The sequence below is a fragment of the Antennarius striatus genome, chromosome 1 (assembly GCF_040054535.1).
Source record: "Antennarius striatus isolate MH-2024 chromosome 1, ASM4005453v1, whole genome shotgun sequence".
In the NCBI taxonomy this organism is placed as follows: Eukaryota; Metazoa; Chordata; class Actinopteri; order Lophiiformes; family Antennariidae; genus Antennarius; species Antennarius striatus.
This window is the reverse complement of record NC_090776.1, coordinates 15,832,350-15,851,628: the sequence shown is the minus strand read 5'-3', so window position 1 is coordinate 15,851,628 and position 19,279 is coordinate 15,832,350. Positions and strand designations below refer to the sequence as shown.

Here is a 19,279-nt window from a genome sequence, read left to right as displayed (position 1 = left end):
ACACTGTGGCCATGGCTGGTGCCTGTAATGCTGTGGCCTAGATCAGGTCTGTTTGTGTCATCCACCTCCCAGAATAGATTTTTCAACTGGTGAATATAAAACCAGGGCTGTCCAGGATATCACTGGTATGAAGGCACTGAGTGACGTGTTTTTCCGTCACAGTTAGAAATCTGATTTATCCATGGTAATTGGTCAAACTGGTCATGCCCTCAATACGCAAATTGGTCAATCTTACCACTTGAGCTGATGGGAAACTGACCTTGGCTGCTTTCTTGCTGAGCAGGCTGACAATATCAGTGTGTCCTGCAGCAGCAGCCAAACAAAGGGGCGTCATGCCGTTATCGGTAGTCCCTTCTACTGGTGCACCCATTTCCAGCAAGAGGGCTACCATCTCCACATGCCCCAGGTGGGCGTGCACTGCCAGAATGGGGGCATGTCCTACCACCTCAGTATACCAAGTCACGCTGGCTCCACCGTGCATCAACAGACGACTTACCTGCACAATGAAAAAAACATACATGGCAGGTATAATCTCAGGTATACAGTGGTAATGCGTTCCAGGAACCACACGCGATTAACAAATTCCGCGATAGAACGACAAACTATTTATCTTATTATTTACGGTAATTTAAATGTTTATGAACCCTCCCCATACTGATATTAAACCACCTTCTATCTGTATTACCTTTTCCCACACTCACATCAACTGTTTAAAGCACTTCTGTGTCTAACATAAGTCCAAGACTCACGGAACATAGCGCACTTCCGGATACCGTCAGCCAATAGAATGCACGTACGGTATCACGTGACTGCCTACCAAAAATCCACGATGAGGTGAAGTCGCGACCGTTGATGCACGAATGCGCAAGGGCGCACTGTATTAGATCTGGATGTCAGTGCAGTGCACTTGTATGTCACCTTGATGTTCGGTGTATAAAGGTTTCTTAGGGAGGCCAGAGCAGCAGACAGGCTGTCTGTGCTGCAGTTCACCCACATGGCCTGAAGAACGCTGGAGGACACGCCCGTCTTCTTACTCAGACCCTGGATGTGAGAAAGACAGAAAGAGAAAAAGCATGCTGAGACTATAATTATGGGGTATGATCCATGCATGCAAATACTCTGCACCGTGTGTGCTCATCTGCGTGATGAGGGGATTCACAGGTATTTAAGATCCAGAATGCTTTGCGTACAAGCAGTTCTCCTCATGTAACAACATAATGAGTCAAACACACACATACATACATCATAGCTCCTTTCACCTTGAATATGTGAGCCTTGAGGATGTGGTGCCCCAGTTCCATAGTCTGCTGCCGGTTTAGCTTGCCTTCCTGTCTGGAGAACATGAAGGCCAGAAGAGCGTGGCCACTCCTGTAGATATGTGCATACTGCTTAGTAATCAAAATTGGCCTAAGCTACACTTGTGATTTATTTTGTTGTGAACTATAATTTACAGTTTTTTCTTTGTGTAATCACAATTTAGTCTCACCTGGGGTCACAGAGAAAATCTGAGCTCTCTCCATCTGCTCTCCAAACCAACCACTCCCTGAAGGAGGGATGACACAGCATACGAGTCCCATCCCTGCGATTCACCTACACACAGAAAGAACAAGTACAACAGACTATGAGGAATTTAGGAGGAATGTTACCGCTGTGGAGTTTCACACTTTTGACACTTGACACTTCACTTAAGTATGTGCCGGAGGCAATTCCTGTTTGTATGTTCTCTCTGTGTCTGCATGGGTTCTCTGGCGTCCTCCCACCTCCAAAAAACATGCACTTCAGGGGAATTGGCCGTTCCCACATTGACCATAGATGTGAGTGTACGTGCGTGTTTGAATGTCTTTCATGTGGTTCCGTGGTGCACTGGCGTTGCACATGGAGTGTACCCTGCCTCTAGCCCCAAGTCTGCTAGGATAGGATCCAGCAACCCCGCAACCCGTAAAAGTGGAAGAAGTGGTTAATAAAGATGATGAAGAAACAAACCTTCACTGTAATTATCAAAAATGCCCCAATTTCAATTTCTACTATTGATCAACACAGACCGGCAGTAACACTCTGTATTTTTCATCTTTTTATTAAAGAATACAATAAATGGAATAGAGGGAATTCTTAAAATGTAACATCGACAAGATACTCCTGAACACAAGAAGCCTAGATGCATCTATTCAAAATAAAGACATGAATAGCTCAAGTCTTTCATTCACAAGCAAGACTATCAAAAAATGTAGTTTTCATTCAAATCAATCATTTCTTGATTGCTTTCAATTAGGGTTCCTGCCTGCACAATAGCACAGAAAGTGCTTTAACAAAAACATTCTCTTGATAAACGATTCATGGAGTCTGAAGGTTTTATTGGATTTTACTGCAGCATTTGATACTGTGGATCATTAATACTTAAAGAAAGAGTCAGATATAGTGTTGGCTCTTGGAGATGAGCCTCAGAAGGTCACACTGAGAGGGCAGGGGCTGTATAAGAGAGAATAATCACGATTCTGAAGCCTATGACATATGGACCCCAACATGAATTCTGAGAGCTCCTCTTTTACATGCTTCCTCTTTGTATAATTCCACATAATGCTTACTACGTAGCAATGTAAAAAAGATGTAATTCAACTGTCACCATTTTAAAATAATAATCGAAGCTCTTGTACAAACGTTCTTTTACACCATCAAACCTGTGGAAGGAAGGAAACATTGTGAACCATGCAGTCATATCGAGAATCATACCATGAATCCAGCCAGGCTGTCTAGTCTCTGCTGGAAGTCCTTCCACTCCAGCTCCCCCCTCACACTGCCTGCATTCAGTGCCTTGAACATTTGTTCGTCAGTCAGCGGGTGCAAAGATGCCAGTGCCACATTTAGCACCGGAAGTATTCGTTCAAAGTCTTCTTTATCGGGAAAGATCACACGACACATCAGCAGGTAAACCTATGAGGTAGTAATGATTAGGGACACATCATTCATTCAGTATTTAGAAGCTGTAAAATAAGATGTCACACTGTAAAGGGATTTTCCTACAATATCGGGGATACCACATGTCACACCAATCCACCTGCTCCAGGTGATTCCAGTGATTTTTGATATTTTTACAATCTTTGCGTGGTACGCAGCCAGTCAAAACCTAAGAGTGCACAGTCTGACCCTCCTCTGTGAGCGGGAACAAAATAAGTTAACTTAGAAACTTTTTGAATCATATAGCAGTCGTAGCTCTGCTTTCTGAATTAGTGCAAAAGTAGTACCATGGAAGTCTGTTGTTAAAACCTCAAAAGGTTAACAATATGTACATTATATTTTTATCATCAATATCACAACTGGAGATATAATTGCAAAGAAATATTCAAATATTTTTAAAAAAACTAAGTATTTCGGACATCATACTTCTGCACAAGCTCTCACATTTAAATACACCCATTATCCAATTATTGAAATCATCACAAATTCTAGGCCTTTGTGTGCATAATAACACTTGCTCATCTGCTGCCCTATTTTACACTGACAATTATGTAACATTAAAATGCATCTGTCATTTTGTTTAGTCACTGTGGACTATTTTTGGAGCTTTGTATAAAGTTGTTGTGTCATGGTTGTTGTTGTTTTTTTTGCTCTGGTTATGTTTCTCTGCTCTGCTCTCCCTCTCCCTCCGGCTGATTACCCGGGGCCTATTTAGCCACCTTTCCCCTTTTGTTCAGCACCGGAAGATTTCCAAATCATGCACTTTGTATCTCGCCACATTGCTGACCTTGTCTCCTGCCACGCGTTCCAGCTGTGAGCATTCGTTCCACTGATTCTCTCGTTTTTGATCTTGACGAGTATTTCCCTGAGTAAGGTGATTTTCCATTGATACATTTTTAGCTTGAGTTAAATTCTCAGAAGATGTTTCTCTGTTGTTACTTCATTGGTTATTTCCTCGAAGGTGATTTTCTGTTGCTTCTTTGTTAGTCAAGCTACTCCCTCTAAGGTGATTTTCTGTTGTTACTTTGTTAGTTTAGCCTTTCTCTAGAAAGTGATTTTCTGCTGTTACTTTGTGCTTAATAAACATTTTCGTTCTTGTACTCTGCATCCGGGCTCCTGGCCTTGCTTTTGCCTCGCGGGGCATAACACTTTGATCTTGTCAATTTCATGTTTTATTGATCTGCATAGCTTGTGAGGGCAATCTCTTGTTTTGTGAAAAGCATAAAACTGTTGTTGCTTGTGTATCTTGTGCTGGGATTTTGTGAACATTGATTGTTACCCTCAGGCGAGATGCCATTTCACGGTAGACAGCTCACCGGGATGACTGACAAGTGTTATGTGTGAGACTGTGAACTTGACCAGACGAGGAGGTTCCAAAAATACATTCAAGGTAAGACGTGTCCCTTTGGTTTTAGAGGATTAAATACTGTAGTTTCTTTGTAAATTAATCAGATGGCTTGATGAAACATACATTAATCCATGTTTGTGGTTCATGACCATTGTTTTTTTGAGATAAGCTCAGGCTTCACTAGGAGGAAGGCGGATGTTGACTGTTTTAGACCAAGAATACCAAATTGTCTTCATTAATTTTAGCTATTGCGACCATTTATCTTTTACTTCAGATAAGAATTCAACTCTTCATCCATTATTCTTAATCTTATAACCTAACCAGTTCTACATCAGTTTAGCTATGACAATGGTCTATGCATTACTTTAATTTATTTCATCCATTTTCCTTGACTTGAATTAGAATGATTCACTTTTAGGGTTCAAAGGGTACTCCTGGGGTACAAGGGACCCTTACATGATAAAAATCAATTCTCTACATGTCTGACCTCTGACAGGGAGACGGGCACCACCAGGTAGTTTCCACCTTTCAGAGCCAGGTGGCCTTTGTGAAAGAGATCCAGGGTCAGCTGGAGGTAGAGGATGGAGCCATTGCTGCGAGTCGACAGATGGCTGCTGAACTTGCTGAGGAGCAGCTGATCAGGGGCTGAGCCTGTCGGCGTGGTGACGTTAGCAGCAACCTGGGTGCTGCTGCTGACCCGGTGATGGATGTAATCACTCAGGTCAGCTCCCAGATCACTGCTGTCTGGCAGGATGTCCAGAGAGATGCCAGAGAAGGGGAGGAGGGTAGTGATTTCCTGTGGTTGAAAGGAAACAGAAGCATTAGGGATGATTAATGGTAAGAAAAGATACTACACCCGAGCATAAACACGTCAATATTGACAGAAGAATCGGCTCGATGCATTAGTTAAGGACAAATTCAATTCTAGACCCATTTCTCAGAAGATGGTCCCTCTGACTCACAGAAAGCTACAGTACAGTAAATAGTGTGACAATGACTCAAACTCCAACATTGCTCATAGGCATCTCTCAGAGTCACATTTCATCTCCTCTCTCCGTCCTCAACACCGGCCAGCTATGAGTGACAAAGAAAAATCCATGCTACTGTCTGTCTTCCTCATTTATGAAGGCAGACAGTTTGGTTAAAAGACAAACAACTGGCGTGTGGTCATGAACTGCTCCAGTCAATCAACAGTTTGTGAAATATTCAGGATGTTATACAAGAGCAAACAGTTTCTGTGAAATACCTAACAAAAAGAGAAAGGGTGACTAATGACCCAATCAGTAACAGAATTGTTCTATATTAGCTGTATTCTTTATTTTTTTATATTTAATTCATGCTGACCTGAAATGTGTCAGGAAGAAAATGACTTGAAATGTGTTTTGTCTATTCCCAACCACTAATCAAATTATGTAACTGTCTGGCATAATGTCAAGTTCCAGACTCCCAACAGACTCCCAGTTGAGTTTACAATCCATCCAAAGCATAATCCTTGCAGCATTTGCAGGCTTGGCTTTGGCCTTGGACAGATGTGTCCGCTGTTTGGTGGGATTACCAACCCGATTGAAAAAATACATCAAACTAGAGACAGCCAAAAGCCACAACAAGTCCGCTGTGTATGCCGAGAGCTAAGACAAAAGAAGCTTGCATAGAGAATACCTGCTTCTGTTCTAATACATGGGTAATACAGCAGGATTAACTGAAACACAAAAAAAAAAAAAAGATCTGCCTTTAGTGTACCCTAGACATTTAGATCTTCTATTCACCCAGTGTGAGATTTCAGTCTATATCCCAATACGCCACGGATTAATGGAATAAGATTTTTAAAAGTCACATTCAAAAAAATTCCAAAGGAACTTTATTTTACAGAAACAACGCCCTGGTTTAGTGGAAAGCACTTCTCAATGTCAGACATTGTCCGTAGATATACTTCCTTCCTTTTTTCCTTCCTTCTTTCCTTCCTTGCTTCCTCCCTTCCCTTGTTCCTTCCTTCCATCCATCCATCCATCCATCCAGTCATTAGTGGGGGTCTGAGGTCTATCCCAGGTATATGGGTGGTATGAAACTCCCACACGGCGACAGGATTGCGCAGTGGGTAGCACTGTTGCCACAATGTGGTTCCGGATAGCGTTCTGCTCTGCTCGGAGTTTGCATGTTCTCTCTGTGTGTGCGTAGGTTCTATCCGGGTTCTCAGGCTTCCTCCCACCTCCAAAATCATGAGCTTCAGGCGAATTGGCCGGCTTCAAACTGTGTGTTTGTCTGCCTCTATGTGGCCCCATGGTGCACTGTTGTCGCACCCAGAGTGTCCCCTACCTCACACCCCAAGTTGGCTGGGATAGGCTCCAGCTCCCTGCGACCCATGAGTGGATGAAATGGAGATGGAAAATTAATTAATGAATGAAAATGAAACTCCCACAAATGAATGGGTGCCACCATGAATCCATTATTAGGTTTTTGCAGTACTTAGATGGGAACATCCTAGATAGATCCCCAGTATGTCATAGAACGAATCCAAACAAACATTACCACACATTATCACAAGCTTTACAAAACTAGAATCAAAAGAAAATGAAATATCTGCAATTAACCTGACCTGCATGTTTTTACACGTTATTTCAAAAAATGAATTTACCCCACAGAGAGTTGTAATTTGGATGAACAGATCCTTTGTAAATGCTGAAACACTCATCATTTCACTCACCAACAGTCCTGTTCTGACAGTGACCACGAGTTTAAGCCAGAGGGGGAATTTGGAGATTATTTTGGTGATGAAAGTAGCAATGGTGTCCCCGTAGTCTGGTTTATGGAATTCTGCTTCATTAAGACTGTCAATCAGTATGATGTAATCTTCTTCAGGTAGCCTGCACTCTGAATAAACATAACGCAAAACAAAAAGGGTGCAAGCAAATTAGACAGATGAGATATATAAGACTATATATATTACATTAGCCTTGCAAATAGCATAATTTAATTCAAAGCCTTTCAAGGCTGAAGGGTGCATCTATTTTTACAAGCACAGGGATACATTGTGTAAAGCACCAGCTGTTGACACTGATTATATTTTGCTGAAAGGCACCAGAGGCCATTGTTATTTATTAGCTTGAAACAGAACATATCCATCACGTTTCACATCATCTAAGCAATCAGTTCATCCCTGGAAGCCTGCGAGGACTCACACTTGAGTACAAGAGCTCTCCATTTTTTAAACCAGCTTACAGGTGATGGAGTGGATGAAACACTCCTCTGCTCAAAGTGACGACAGTCCAGCCAATATAGGTCATCAATTTAGCTGTTTGACTGAATCATGGGAAAATGAGCTGGCTAATACGTCTGCAAACATTCCTGGCCACTTTAGAGCATTTTTTGACCTTGAAATCCACTGAGATGCTGATGAGTCACCGGGGTAAAAATAAAACACATCATTTCCCTATGTAAATGACCTGCCCTCTGTTTCACACTCCACAAAATGCTAACCTAAACTAGGGAGAATAATCTATGGGCCATTGTAGAGCCATTAATAGGCCATTTCACACAGGAGATGGCAACAGGCTTCCTAATAGCAGGATAAAGGAAGCACCTTAAAACTGATAGTATTTTAAAATTTAAAAAGGTCTTTAAAGTTGAATATCACATTTGTCTTATCATGGAGGTGTGTGCTGACTATTACCCTTGCGCAGGCCAGCTAGGGGTTCAATGATGCCCTTTCGGAAGGCAGCGATGGGGTCTTGAACGCAGGATCGCAGACTAAGTGTGTTTTGCAGGTGAGGCTCTTGGACCAGCAACTCCCTGTATGGACCGAGCTGCGGTGCTCTGGCCAAAAGGGCAGCGACACTGTGCACAAACTCTGGCACCAGGCAGGTGTAGGTGTTGTCTGCCTGACAGAAATGGTAGGCCACCACCTGATAGGAGAATGCAGCAAGTGAAAAACACAGAAAAACATCCATTTCTTGTAATCTGGGTAGCGACGTTACATGAAAACATTTCTTAACTGGGTTGAATAGGGGTGTAATGCAAGTCTTTTCCTTTAATGGAAATAGGGCAGTGTAGCCAAGGGTAGTCTTCTTGTCAAAAACACTGACTGCTTTGACAATAAGACATGCCTTGACAGTAAAAATGACCAATTCTGACTGAATTTCCCTCGTGATCAATAAAGTATACAGTGTGCCTTCGTTCCTCGTGGTTGATACGTTCCCAGAACCACACACAATTAACGAATTCTGCTATAGAGCGACAATCTATTTATCTTATTATTTACGGTAATTTAAACGTTTATGATCCTCCCCATACTGATAATAAACCACCTTCTATCTGTATCACCTTTTCCCACACTCTTATTGACTGTTTAAAGTACTTTTGTGTCTCACATGAGTCCAAGACTCACAGAACATAGCGCACTTCCAGATGCCATCAGCCAATAGAATTCGCGTACTGTATCACATGACTGCCTACCAAAAATCTGCGATGAAGTGAAGTTGTGAGCGTTGATGCGTGAGAGTGCACTATATGCCTACAGTATCTGTATCTATCCATCTATCAAATACTATGGAAAACATCTCAACAAGACAAACATGAGCCAAGGAGTGAGGATAGAAGTGAGGCTTCTTTCTCAGTCCAAAATGAAGTCATGTCAGTTTAGACGGAAACAAGTATTACTATAAAATCTCAGATGTTATTTGTGCAGCTTGTGTTCCATTCGCTTTTAGACAGAAGGGGGGAGAGGGGAATCAAAGCCTAACATCACAGAACCAAAATCCATAAAGGTCACAGTAAAATACACCTGAGACTTATCATACTTTTTGAACATGAAAGCAAATAAGACCTTTATTAAGGATATTATTATAGAGGTTCTCAATAGAGAAAAATCATGTTCCTTTATTGGGCAGTTGGCTAAATCATCAGTCTGATAGTAATAATAATAACAATAATGATCAAACTTACAGACTCAATGAAATCATTGCATTGAGGTAAATGATATCTGTCTTATGAGAGCATTACTATTATCTATCAATTAGTGCAAGTTTGATAGAAAACAGAAAAATAAACATGACGGCTGTCTTAGGTTTAGAGCTCATGAGAGGTCCATATATATATAACACTATAATGACATTTCTTTTGAGTGAATATCCTCGCCATCACAAGCAGTCGACTAGTTCCCATGGAAACTCTTATTGAGGCCAAGTTAGTAAATTTAGAAGCTTCAATGTCATCTGTGTGATGCAATCAGCAGTATGTTCTACATGTGTCCGAAGAGAGGGGGAGATTTTTGATGTTAAAAATGTTGTGTCACAAATGTGCAGCTTCATTATTAATTTTTTTTTTTTTTATTCTTTTGTATGTTTATTGCTTTCGACTGACCCAACATCGTGAGAGATGGCTTGTCACAGTCACAGTTCCCCACAGTACCAATTATGATGCTATATTACATTACCATACTCACAAATATAGTTAAAGAAGAGAAGGGGAAGGAATCTGGGGTAAGTGGAGCGACCAGTAATGAGAAGATAAATCTGGGGGCAATTTCATGACGTAAACATGATTTCCTCCTTTGGTCTGTTATAAGTGTAGGTGAGTCATTAGCCTGATCAACAGCAGGAGAAATAACAAGAACAACTGCGCTGACATGAATTGTGTGATTATGTGTATGTCCGTGCTCTCATACCCTCGTGAGGACCAAATAAAGTTTTTTTATTTTAGTCCTTCAGAGTGGTCAGTGCTGCTTAGAAGGGGGTTAAGGCAGACTTTGGGGTTTTGTGGAAAATCAAGTAGAGGTATGAAATGTAGGGGAATTAAGGGAATAGCTGGATGTGAAGATTGACTTCACGCTCATCAATTAGACCTGAAAGCCATAGGTTTTGTTTTTTTTAACCAAGCGTAGAAAAGCAAACAGTCAGATTTGCCAAAATGTCAAACTTGCTTTGTGCGTGTGGATGAGTGTTTTGAGCTACCTTGGCAGCTAGGCATCTGACAGCCCCCTTCCTCTGTACTGCACCATCACTTATTCCTGCAGCAGCACTCTGGGATTCAGGTGGTTGTTTGGAGGCTGCTTTTCCCTGCCTATCCCCACCTGAAAGTGAAACAAAATGGCAAAATGCAAAGGTAAAGCTGTCATTTACACTCATCAGATGAAGTCTCTAGCGTGAGGACAGGGAAGAGTGACGTCTGTGAAGATTTGCAATTTAACTGCTGAAATTAATTTGAGGTGTGTAAATAAAACCACTTTAGATGGTAGACTAATTGCTTATTACAGTGTATAGAATGAAAACCAAAACATAGTGCATAATGTAGTTTTATGGAGTAATATGCACAATGTGATTATCTTTTCTTTATCCAAAGGAAAAAAAAAAAAGCTTTAGTGTCACTTTTGATATGAAAAAAAAACAACCCCCAACAGTCTCAGTCCTCTTACACAACTGCAATCAGTAGAGAAACCTCAGGGGAGAACATGAAGAAAGAGTGCTTGACCCAGTTACTGAACTCCTTCCAATAGTGATGCACGAACTCAAATTTACAGGGGCCCACTTAAGTATATATGAACTGAATCTTTTCAGCATTTAAGTGTGCTCTTGTTCTAGTCCTTTGAGATGGGGACAAAAAACAAATTAAACTCCAGCGAATAAACAGGTCTTACATTTAGGGGAAGAGACGGGGCTGTGAGGGATGCTGGGACCTCCGTGTGGGGGGCGCATACTGTGACAGCTCAGCGTCAGCAGCCTCCAGATGATGGCAGTTTTGCCCGAGCCTGCGTTACCCACAATGACAGCGCCACGCCCCTCACAGCTGCTTGTTTTTCTCAGAACCTCCTCCAGACGTGTGAAGAGCCAATCACGACCAACAAAGGGGGTTTCTATGGTGATACCCGGGACTTCAAATAGTAGTGGTTTCAGCATGATGTCCGCTTGTTTGAATGGCACCAGTCTCCCTGGATGGAGCGAGACAGGAAGGATCGAAGGTATTTGGAGAATATATGTAACAAAGAAGTAACACTGAAGACTCACACACGTGTGCCACACAGGTCTGCAGACATTTCTACATTAAGATTCATTTACATGTGGATTTGATCTGAGGTTTAAACCCCAAAATACCTTTTGAGACCTCATTTAAGCGTCCAGCTGTGTTGTGTTTTCGGACGGAGCCCCTGTGTCCAGAAGCCCTTTGATTTTCCAGATAACTCAAATCCTCCAGCCAAGTAGAGCTGGTTGCTGTAAAGACACACAGATGGAGAATGGAGAATGAGCAGTATGTGAGAGGAATGCACAAACATACATTGCACAAGTGATAACGTGAATCAATTATTATATCCATGGAGACATGAGGCGTAAAGCTCTCAATGATAAATGCTCTCGAGTAGAGAGGAGATAGAAGACAACTCCTCTCACAACTTTTGATACCAAACAGCGGTCAGAAATGAGCAGATGTTTAATATTCTCGCATAAATCAAGACACCACTTTGGTAAAATAATCACTGGAAATATAAGCAGACTGTAATGTGAAAAAAATGTTATAACAGCTGTCAGTAACTGGTGACTAAATGAGACACATAAAATCCAGCTTGATAAATAAAACTAAAAAAAACATGTTGTAAAGACAGACAAGGAAAGAAGTGCTGTGTACTCCTACATTTGCCTATCTCTCTACCCACTCTGATGGCAGAGACTACAGGTTACAGGTAGACGCTTGTTTTTTGTAGCATTCAAGCCATTTGTCATTGTTTCAAGTCCAAGCTATTGGAAAAATACAGATACAGTATAGGCTTTCTGCAATAAGACGGTTCTTAGCATATATATTTATGTTATTATAGCACATCATTATACAACAAAACACAAAGTCAAAGCAGTATAGTAGAGGGACACTTTAATTTCAGTCCAAATGACTACTGAATACTGCATTTAAATGTTTTTTAATCTCCTGAACAACACATGGTATAAGGTATTCATAACATATTTCTATATTTTGCAATTCAACAGCATGAAAACAGTCCTTGGACCACTTAAGCACATATCAAGCTAAGTTTAATTGTAATTCATGTATTCGTCCTGCCAGAATTTGGCTTTATTTAATTATTTCCAGGATTTACCTGAGAAATACAACAGACATGGATATTCATTCATTCATTCATTCATTTTCAGGTACCGCCGCTGTATCCGTCGTAGAGTGGGACAGAGTGGGACTCGAACCCAGACCCGCCGTGACTGCGCCACCATGCTGCCCACATGGATATTACCGTATTTTCCGCACTATAAGGCGCACCTAAAAGCCTAAAATTTTCTCATAAACCCGTAGTGCACTTTATAATCCGGTGCCTCTTATATATGGATTAATATTCATATTAATATTGGTTAAAAACATGATCGCTGAAAAAAAGCCGGCATTCTGGCCGCCAGTCATGCCGCACTCCACCACCAGAGGAGCCCCCTCACAAGGCACTCGGGCCCACGCCCCCTAACAACGGTAGTCAAGGGGCGTCACCGAAGTCCCGGCTCTGACTGAGCTGCTCTCAGACGGTAGAGCAGACTGAAGGAGCACCGGTGATTACGTAGAGAAACATAAGGAACTTTCAACAATTCTATTAATAAAGGTTGACTGACTGACTGATCTCAGTATTTTCTAACTATTTGGCGTCAGAAATAACCCACTTTAAACTTAATTGGTCTTAAAAATGCCATTGTGCTGTCATCTGGAATCTAGTGACGGTCCATTTTATTAGTCTGTGGAAACACACAGAGAAACTGGCATGAAGGTGAATGAAAGACCCTCAAAGCTGAACTTACAGCCTTTTCTGACATTTCAAGAGCAGTCACTGCTAGACAAAGGTGTCTGGTGTGCTGCAATTGATTTACAAATGTAGTTGATAGCTCTGGGCGGGCGGCGGAGGGGCGCATTCAGGCTTGTGTATTCTGTCTGCAGCGACGTGAGATTCACGGCGGTGAGACACCGACGTTAAAGTCAGTTCTAGGAGTAGAACAGCGTCAGATTTGCCAGTAAATTAGCAGCCTGACAGCCTGACGGGCAGCAGTGGCTCAGTGGTAAAGCGGGCGGTAGAGCGGGTCGTCCTATGATTTAAGATCGGCGGTTCGATTCCCACTCCCGCCCCCCAAAAAAATACCCGGAGGTGAGCTGGCAGTGACAAATCTTTGTCAGCTCACCTCTGGAGCACTGCCGAGGCACCCTTGAGCAAGGTGCCATTCCCTTTACAAATTGCTCATTTGAGGCGCACCAAGAAGGAGCTGCCTGCCACTCTACCTCCCCTGCATGCCTACAGGCCCCCTGTGTGTGTGTGTGTGATACAGGGGCCTGTACTCACAAATATATATGTATGCATGCGTTTGAATCAGTAGCTACAGTGTGCGTTCTTAATTTCCCTTCAGGGGTCAAACCAGTTTAAAAAAAATAAAAATAAAAACTAGTTTAACAATTGTTTAGGACACAAAGCAGCAAATAGTTGCACCTCACCTCCGACTGGACTACCGATCGATCGAAACAATATTTACAGTACCTAATAAATGAAGACGAACGTCGGAGCTTCAATATCTATGCTTATTGGGTTGCATCATAAGGAACAACATGTCTGCATTGTGGTAAATAACATCAATATTCAAAGATTTAGGATTTCTGCCAAAAAAGTCTAACATTTTCTGTTTTGTTTTGTTTTTTGGTTCAATTGCAACTCGCACACTGGTTAATTCATTCATTGCTGCAATATATTAAAAAAAAAATCCTCTGTGAAATCTGAAAATCTGGTATTACCCCAATCCGTTCAGAGTGGAATAAAAAAAAAAAGGCCCAAGTTACGTTGCACTCATCTATGAAGAGCTATAGATAGACCAGTCAAACACGTTGTAGACATGAGGAGCATCCACTGAACAGATGAGTTCAAAACTTTGTGTTCTATAATATACAGTAACTCCATTACGTTGCTGAACTGTTAAACACCTCAAGCCATCACATAGTGCTAGCAAATAATGTGGAAGATGCTGGTCAGCAACATCCTTAAGTGTCCTTGGTCCTGTCAGCCAAAACATCAAAACACAGATGACATCAATTTGCTTAAACATGTAAATGGCAAAACTTTAGGATGGGGCGCATGTAGGGAATGACCCAAGATGTAAAGCAAAAATTGAAAACAAACAATCGAGGATTGAAAGAACATCCACAGTCAGAGGATGAAGAACAGTCGACAGCAGAAAAGTGTGAAGGAGGTGTGGAGTGGGATGAGAAAGACTGCTGACTAAACGCAGCCAAGCCAAATGGCTGTGTGGATTGAGGAAACGGTGAAGTTGAAAAAGCCCGTTTTACATAAGGGACACTGAGATCCCTCCACCCTAGACAGTCCACGCTAAAAGTACCCCACTCACTGCCAACAATATCACAGTCACTGCCTTCATTTATGCTCCCTGCTGAGGACAGTGCGCTTCATTATAACCCCTCCCCCGTTGATCCTTCATCACCATAAAGGTCATCTCCACAGTACCGGCCGGAGCCCCCCCAGCATCACCGATAGCGTCCGTCACAGAACACTTCAGTCATAAGTAACCCAACTTTCAATGCTTCTGCGGAGCCAGTTTAACCTTTAAGAAAGTGTCTGACATTTTGGAAAACACCCCTATTCATGACAGAGTCAGATGAGAAGACTGATACCACTCTTTCATCTTTTTGTTAAATATGAAGCTAAATCCAATATCCGGTTAGCGTAGCTATGAACAAAGCCAGGGTACAAAGGGGAAGAGACAAGCCTGATCCTGTTTAAAGGTAACAAAAGGTGCCTTGCAAGATTTCTGAAGATCCTCAATATAAAATTTATAGCATTTCTGTACCAAAAGAAAATGTCAAAGCAATAATGTTTATGGGAGACTATGTGTTTCCTATTTTAAGATTTGGAGTTTTCTTTTGTATTTGAGGCAGTTACCTTTGGATGGAGCAGCATAGCTGCTTCCACATTTGCAGTCTTTAGGCTAAGCCAGGATAACTATTTTGTGGCTGTAGCCCTTCAAATAATGGACCAATAAGTGGTGGTATTGATGGTCTCACCTAACCCTACACTTCGTTTATTTTCCAGAATGTGTTACTATTCTTCCCAATGTCTCTTAATCAATAAGTTATTTATTGTACACAAATAAAAAGAACATAACATAAATATAACATAACATAACATAAAATAACATAACGTAACACAAAAGTGGCTTTGAATTCAACTTCGTCTTCAAACTGTGCAAATGCAAAAATTGACCCTTAACATTTCTAATTCTGTGTCTGTGTGTGTGTGTGTGTGTGTGCGTGCGTGCGTGTGTGTGTGTGTGTGTGTGCGTGCGTGCGTGCACGCGTGTGCGTGTGTATGTGTGTGTGTGTGGAATATGATCAGGTGGTAATCAACATATTCTGTTTTCATTGAAGGTTCTGGTAGCATTATACATCATACATTTTCTATGAAAGTGTTTCACATAAAATTAAAACTAGAACCAATGCAGTCACAGACTGAAACATCCCGCGACACCCCTGAATTCAAAATTTTACCCTGACCTACTTGGATAGGTCAAAGATCAAACCTAGTGCTCTGAACTACTGTCATTGATCAAAGCACTAGCTTTGATCTATGGCAGTGGGTCTTAACCTTGTTGGAGGTACCAACATTTGCTCACTCACCAAACCCTTCTTTAGTAAAAAAAAATAAATTTTTTTTTTCAAATTTAAGACATAAGTACACTACTTCCGCACTATAAGACGCACTGGATTATAAGGCGCACCTTCAATGAATGGCCTTTTTTTTTTTTTTAATTTCAAACATAAAGTATACTGGATTATAAAGTGCACTGGATTATAAAACACACCTGAGAACTCATATTCAATGAATGGTCTATTTTAAAACTTCTTTTCATTTATAAGGCACATTGGATTATAAGAAATTGAGAAAATTAAAGGCTTTTAAGTGCGGAAAATACTGTATATGTTTTACAAGTGTATTTAACGAATTGTGCATTAATGTCACTTTTTTCAAAGAACAAAACCAAGACAGTGCATGAACTCACATGAAATGACCTACCTGCAAATCAGTGTGACTTCTACTGTTATTATTGAGAGACCAGTTCAGATATGCGTGGCTTCACCTTGGCAAGTGCTACTCTGATGTCATTTTCACAGCAAAGTATGTTTCTGTTGTTTTCCATGCAGCTTAAGGAAGTTTTCCTTTATTTTTGCCAGTGCCAGACTAGAGTTGCTCAACTTGACATTGCAAATCATGCAGAACGCTGACTCCCACCACGTTCCGTTATACAGTACATGTAAATTCACGTTGCACATATTCGTCCGACCACTTTCTTTTGTTGCTCAACATAGTTACTATGAATTAAAATATTAAGAAAGCTGACGTACCCTCATGACAGGCATAAATCGACTACTGAGTGCGCAAAATCCCATGTAGCACAGGTAGGCTAATCATGTAGCGTGATCACCTGCAGCCAGTGATGGCTAAGGGGGGCGTGTCATCACGAATTGACACGATGTGTCAAGCTTACACACTGATTCGTGTATGTTTGGCAAAAACATCCGACACGATGTGTCGGGTGTTTTTGCCAAACATACACTAATAACTGTGTCAAGACAAAACATCGTGTCGGGTGTTTTGTCTTGACCCCCATCTCCGCCGAACCCCTAAGACTGACTCACTGAACCCCTAGGGTTCAATCAAACCCAGGTTAAGAACCACTGATCTATGGCCTTCTCCCTCGTCTTTCTATATTACCTGGTTCCTCAGTGTACAAAAGTTGAAATTTGACCTTGACCTAGTTTTCTCAAGGTCAAGGTCAGCATCTTATTTTCATCCCCTTTGCGACCCCAGTAATGTGCTTTTTGTTTCATTTTTCTATCTGGAACAGTTGCAAAGGTAGTTGATGGACTAACGAACGGACGAACACACGAACACTGACAATAACGGTACATCAACGCTTTGAAGCGGGATGTTAAAAAATCCTTTAAATTTCTCGCAAATTCCTTTAAATTCCTTTTTTGTATAAACCTCCTTTCATTTCATCTAAACTGCAGTCTGTTTTGTCTTTACTGCAAATCAACAATATGGCTTCTATAGCACGTGAATTTTCCATCTGGAAATACTACAAGTTTAATTTTGTCTCCTGCCTGCCGATGCATGGCATGTCATCAGTTAGTCTACGTTCTGATCTTTAATGAAGGTGGAGTAAAATCCTAGTGGCTACAGCACTATGTGGTTCTCTTCATCTCTGTTCTGAATTTCATCAAGAGTGTCTAAATGAAAGCACCAGCTGACAGAAGAAACTGGCAGACGTTACTGTGAATCCACTCCTTAGGGAATCTCTTCATTTGCTCCCACCAGAAATGAACTGACATCTAAGGGAAGAAAAAGAGCCTAGTGCACTTGCAAAGATCGTGACTGGAGAGGGAGGGGGATATTTTTATGACAACTGGGGGGCCTCCCAGGACATTTAACTGGTGCTGCTCGCTGTGTGCATCCAGCCTCAGTGGTAAGTAGAGCACCAACATATTCTACAACTAACTTCAGCTGTGCTTCACAGCACCCTTTGCTCTCCTCTGTGTTGTATGAAGTTCTAAATGGCAAAGCAACAATCAATACAATCAGTTTGTCATTCAGTCAATATTGATCAGTCCATTAATTAATCACATGAGGCCCAGCTGTCTCACTCATATGCTCATTAGCCTTGTTGAGCCCCCCCAAAAATGAAAGCATTGCAAACTCACTCAATAGCTTAGTAATTATTGGGCCCAGTTTGTTTAATCCACGCATTAAACGACACAGAACACATTATGATTTTACTGGCGGTCATTTGACGGATTTTTTTTTATCTGGAGGCAATGACTTCCTGGAAATACAAACTTGTTAATAAGTGAGCATTAGACTGCTGGAAGACAGTTTTATTCTCTACGGATCTAGTAAAGCTAAGATGCTAACCCCAGTGTCACAAAGCATGAACACAGTACTGAGTGAAGTGTATTACCCAAACGCTCACGTCCTTTCTAAATAACACATGAACATATGCAAAGAAATTAAACATACCTGCCACAGAATTCGGACGGGGCATCACAAGGGAGGACGTGCTGTGTATGTGGTGCTGTGGGAGGGGTCTTTTTGGTGCAGGTGGAGTCCTAGGCTCCAAGATGTCAGCCCTAGGTAAGGCCTCATCTGTCTGGACAGACAGATTGTCCTTTGTTGGACCGGAATGGTGATCCTCAGTTGCATGGCCCATTGCACCAGCACTGCACCCCAGGCTCACATCCTTGGTCAAAACCTCACTGGGGGTGTTGCGCTCCTCATTCTCAGAGGAACTGGTGTTGGTTGCTGAGCAAAACCGAGATAACAAGAGAGTTAAAGAAAAGAAACTAACGCATATAGTCATTCAACAATATTACACATCTGTCTAATCAGCCACACACTCAAAACCCATCATTGTACCACTTTTACTGTACTCCATGTGCCCTTTGCATGGTTGTAATTACGCAGAAAAACAAACTCTGTTTGGGGGAAAAAAATGTGTCCCAGAATCAGACCCATAAGCAACAAAGACAACAGTGTTCCAGTTTTGACAGGAGGAAGATATAGCCTTAAGGCTGAAGTGGCACAGGCCTTGTAGGGAAATGAGTCATGGGGAAGTGGTACACCCTTGTCTTACGTCTAAGTTATTTGGCATGTAACTTCCTTCTCTGTTGAGGAAGGTGATGCATTTTAGTGACATCAGTCAAATAGGAAAATAGGCTGTTGATGCTTTTTTTCGCTTTCGCTCTCTCTTTTTTTTTTTTAGTTTGATTGTAGTAGCGAATGGCTCAACCTCTGTTTGCTTTTGTACTGGACATCCTTAACATAGTGTGACAACTAATCTGAATTCATTCCAAGAGGATAGACAAGATTTTCAGCATGCATCCCTCACCTATGATTCCACTGTCCTTGCTTTCCAGAGTAGAGGTTGGACTTTGAGTCGGAGGCCCGGGGCTGCTCCCGAT

General features: G+C 41.6%; 1 protein-coding gene across 2 annotated transcripts in view; it reads right to left on the bottom strand.

The window, feature by feature from the left end:
* Nucleotides 1-19,279, bottom strand: part of LOC137600458 (protein TANC1-like) — a 32,384-nt gene that overhangs the window by 9,106 nt on the left and 3,999 nt on the right. For both annotated transcript variants that reach the window (XM_068322105.1, XM_068322111.1), the window contains exons 3-15: nucleotides 19,207-19,279; nucleotides 18,339-18,620; nucleotides 11,383-11,499; nucleotides 10,929-11,219; nucleotides 10,246-10,364; nucleotides 7,968-8,199; nucleotides 7,002-7,168; nucleotides 4,788-5,096; nucleotides 2,728-2,928; nucleotides 1,487-1,590; nucleotides 1,260-1,368; nucleotides 919-1,041; nucleotides 260-496 (exon numbers count right to left, since the gene is read on the bottom strand). The exon at nucleotides 19,207-19,279 is cut by the window's right edge and continues 228 nt beyond it. In XM_068322105.1, the coding sequence (XP_068178206.1) occupies nucleotides 260-496; nucleotides 919-1,041; nucleotides 1,260-1,368; nucleotides 1,487-1,590; nucleotides 2,728-2,928; nucleotides 4,788-5,096; nucleotides 7,002-7,168; nucleotides 7,968-8,199; nucleotides 10,246-10,364; nucleotides 10,929-11,219; nucleotides 11,383-11,499; nucleotides 18,339-18,620; nucleotides 19,207-19,279 (2,364 nt within the window). The remainder of the gene's footprint in view (nucleotides 1-259; nucleotides 497-918; nucleotides 1,042-1,259; nucleotides 1,369-1,486; nucleotides 1,591-2,727; nucleotides 2,929-4,787; nucleotides 5,097-7,001; nucleotides 7,169-7,967; nucleotides 8,200-10,245; nucleotides 10,365-10,928; nucleotides 11,220-11,382; nucleotides 11,500-18,338; nucleotides 18,621-19,206) is intronic.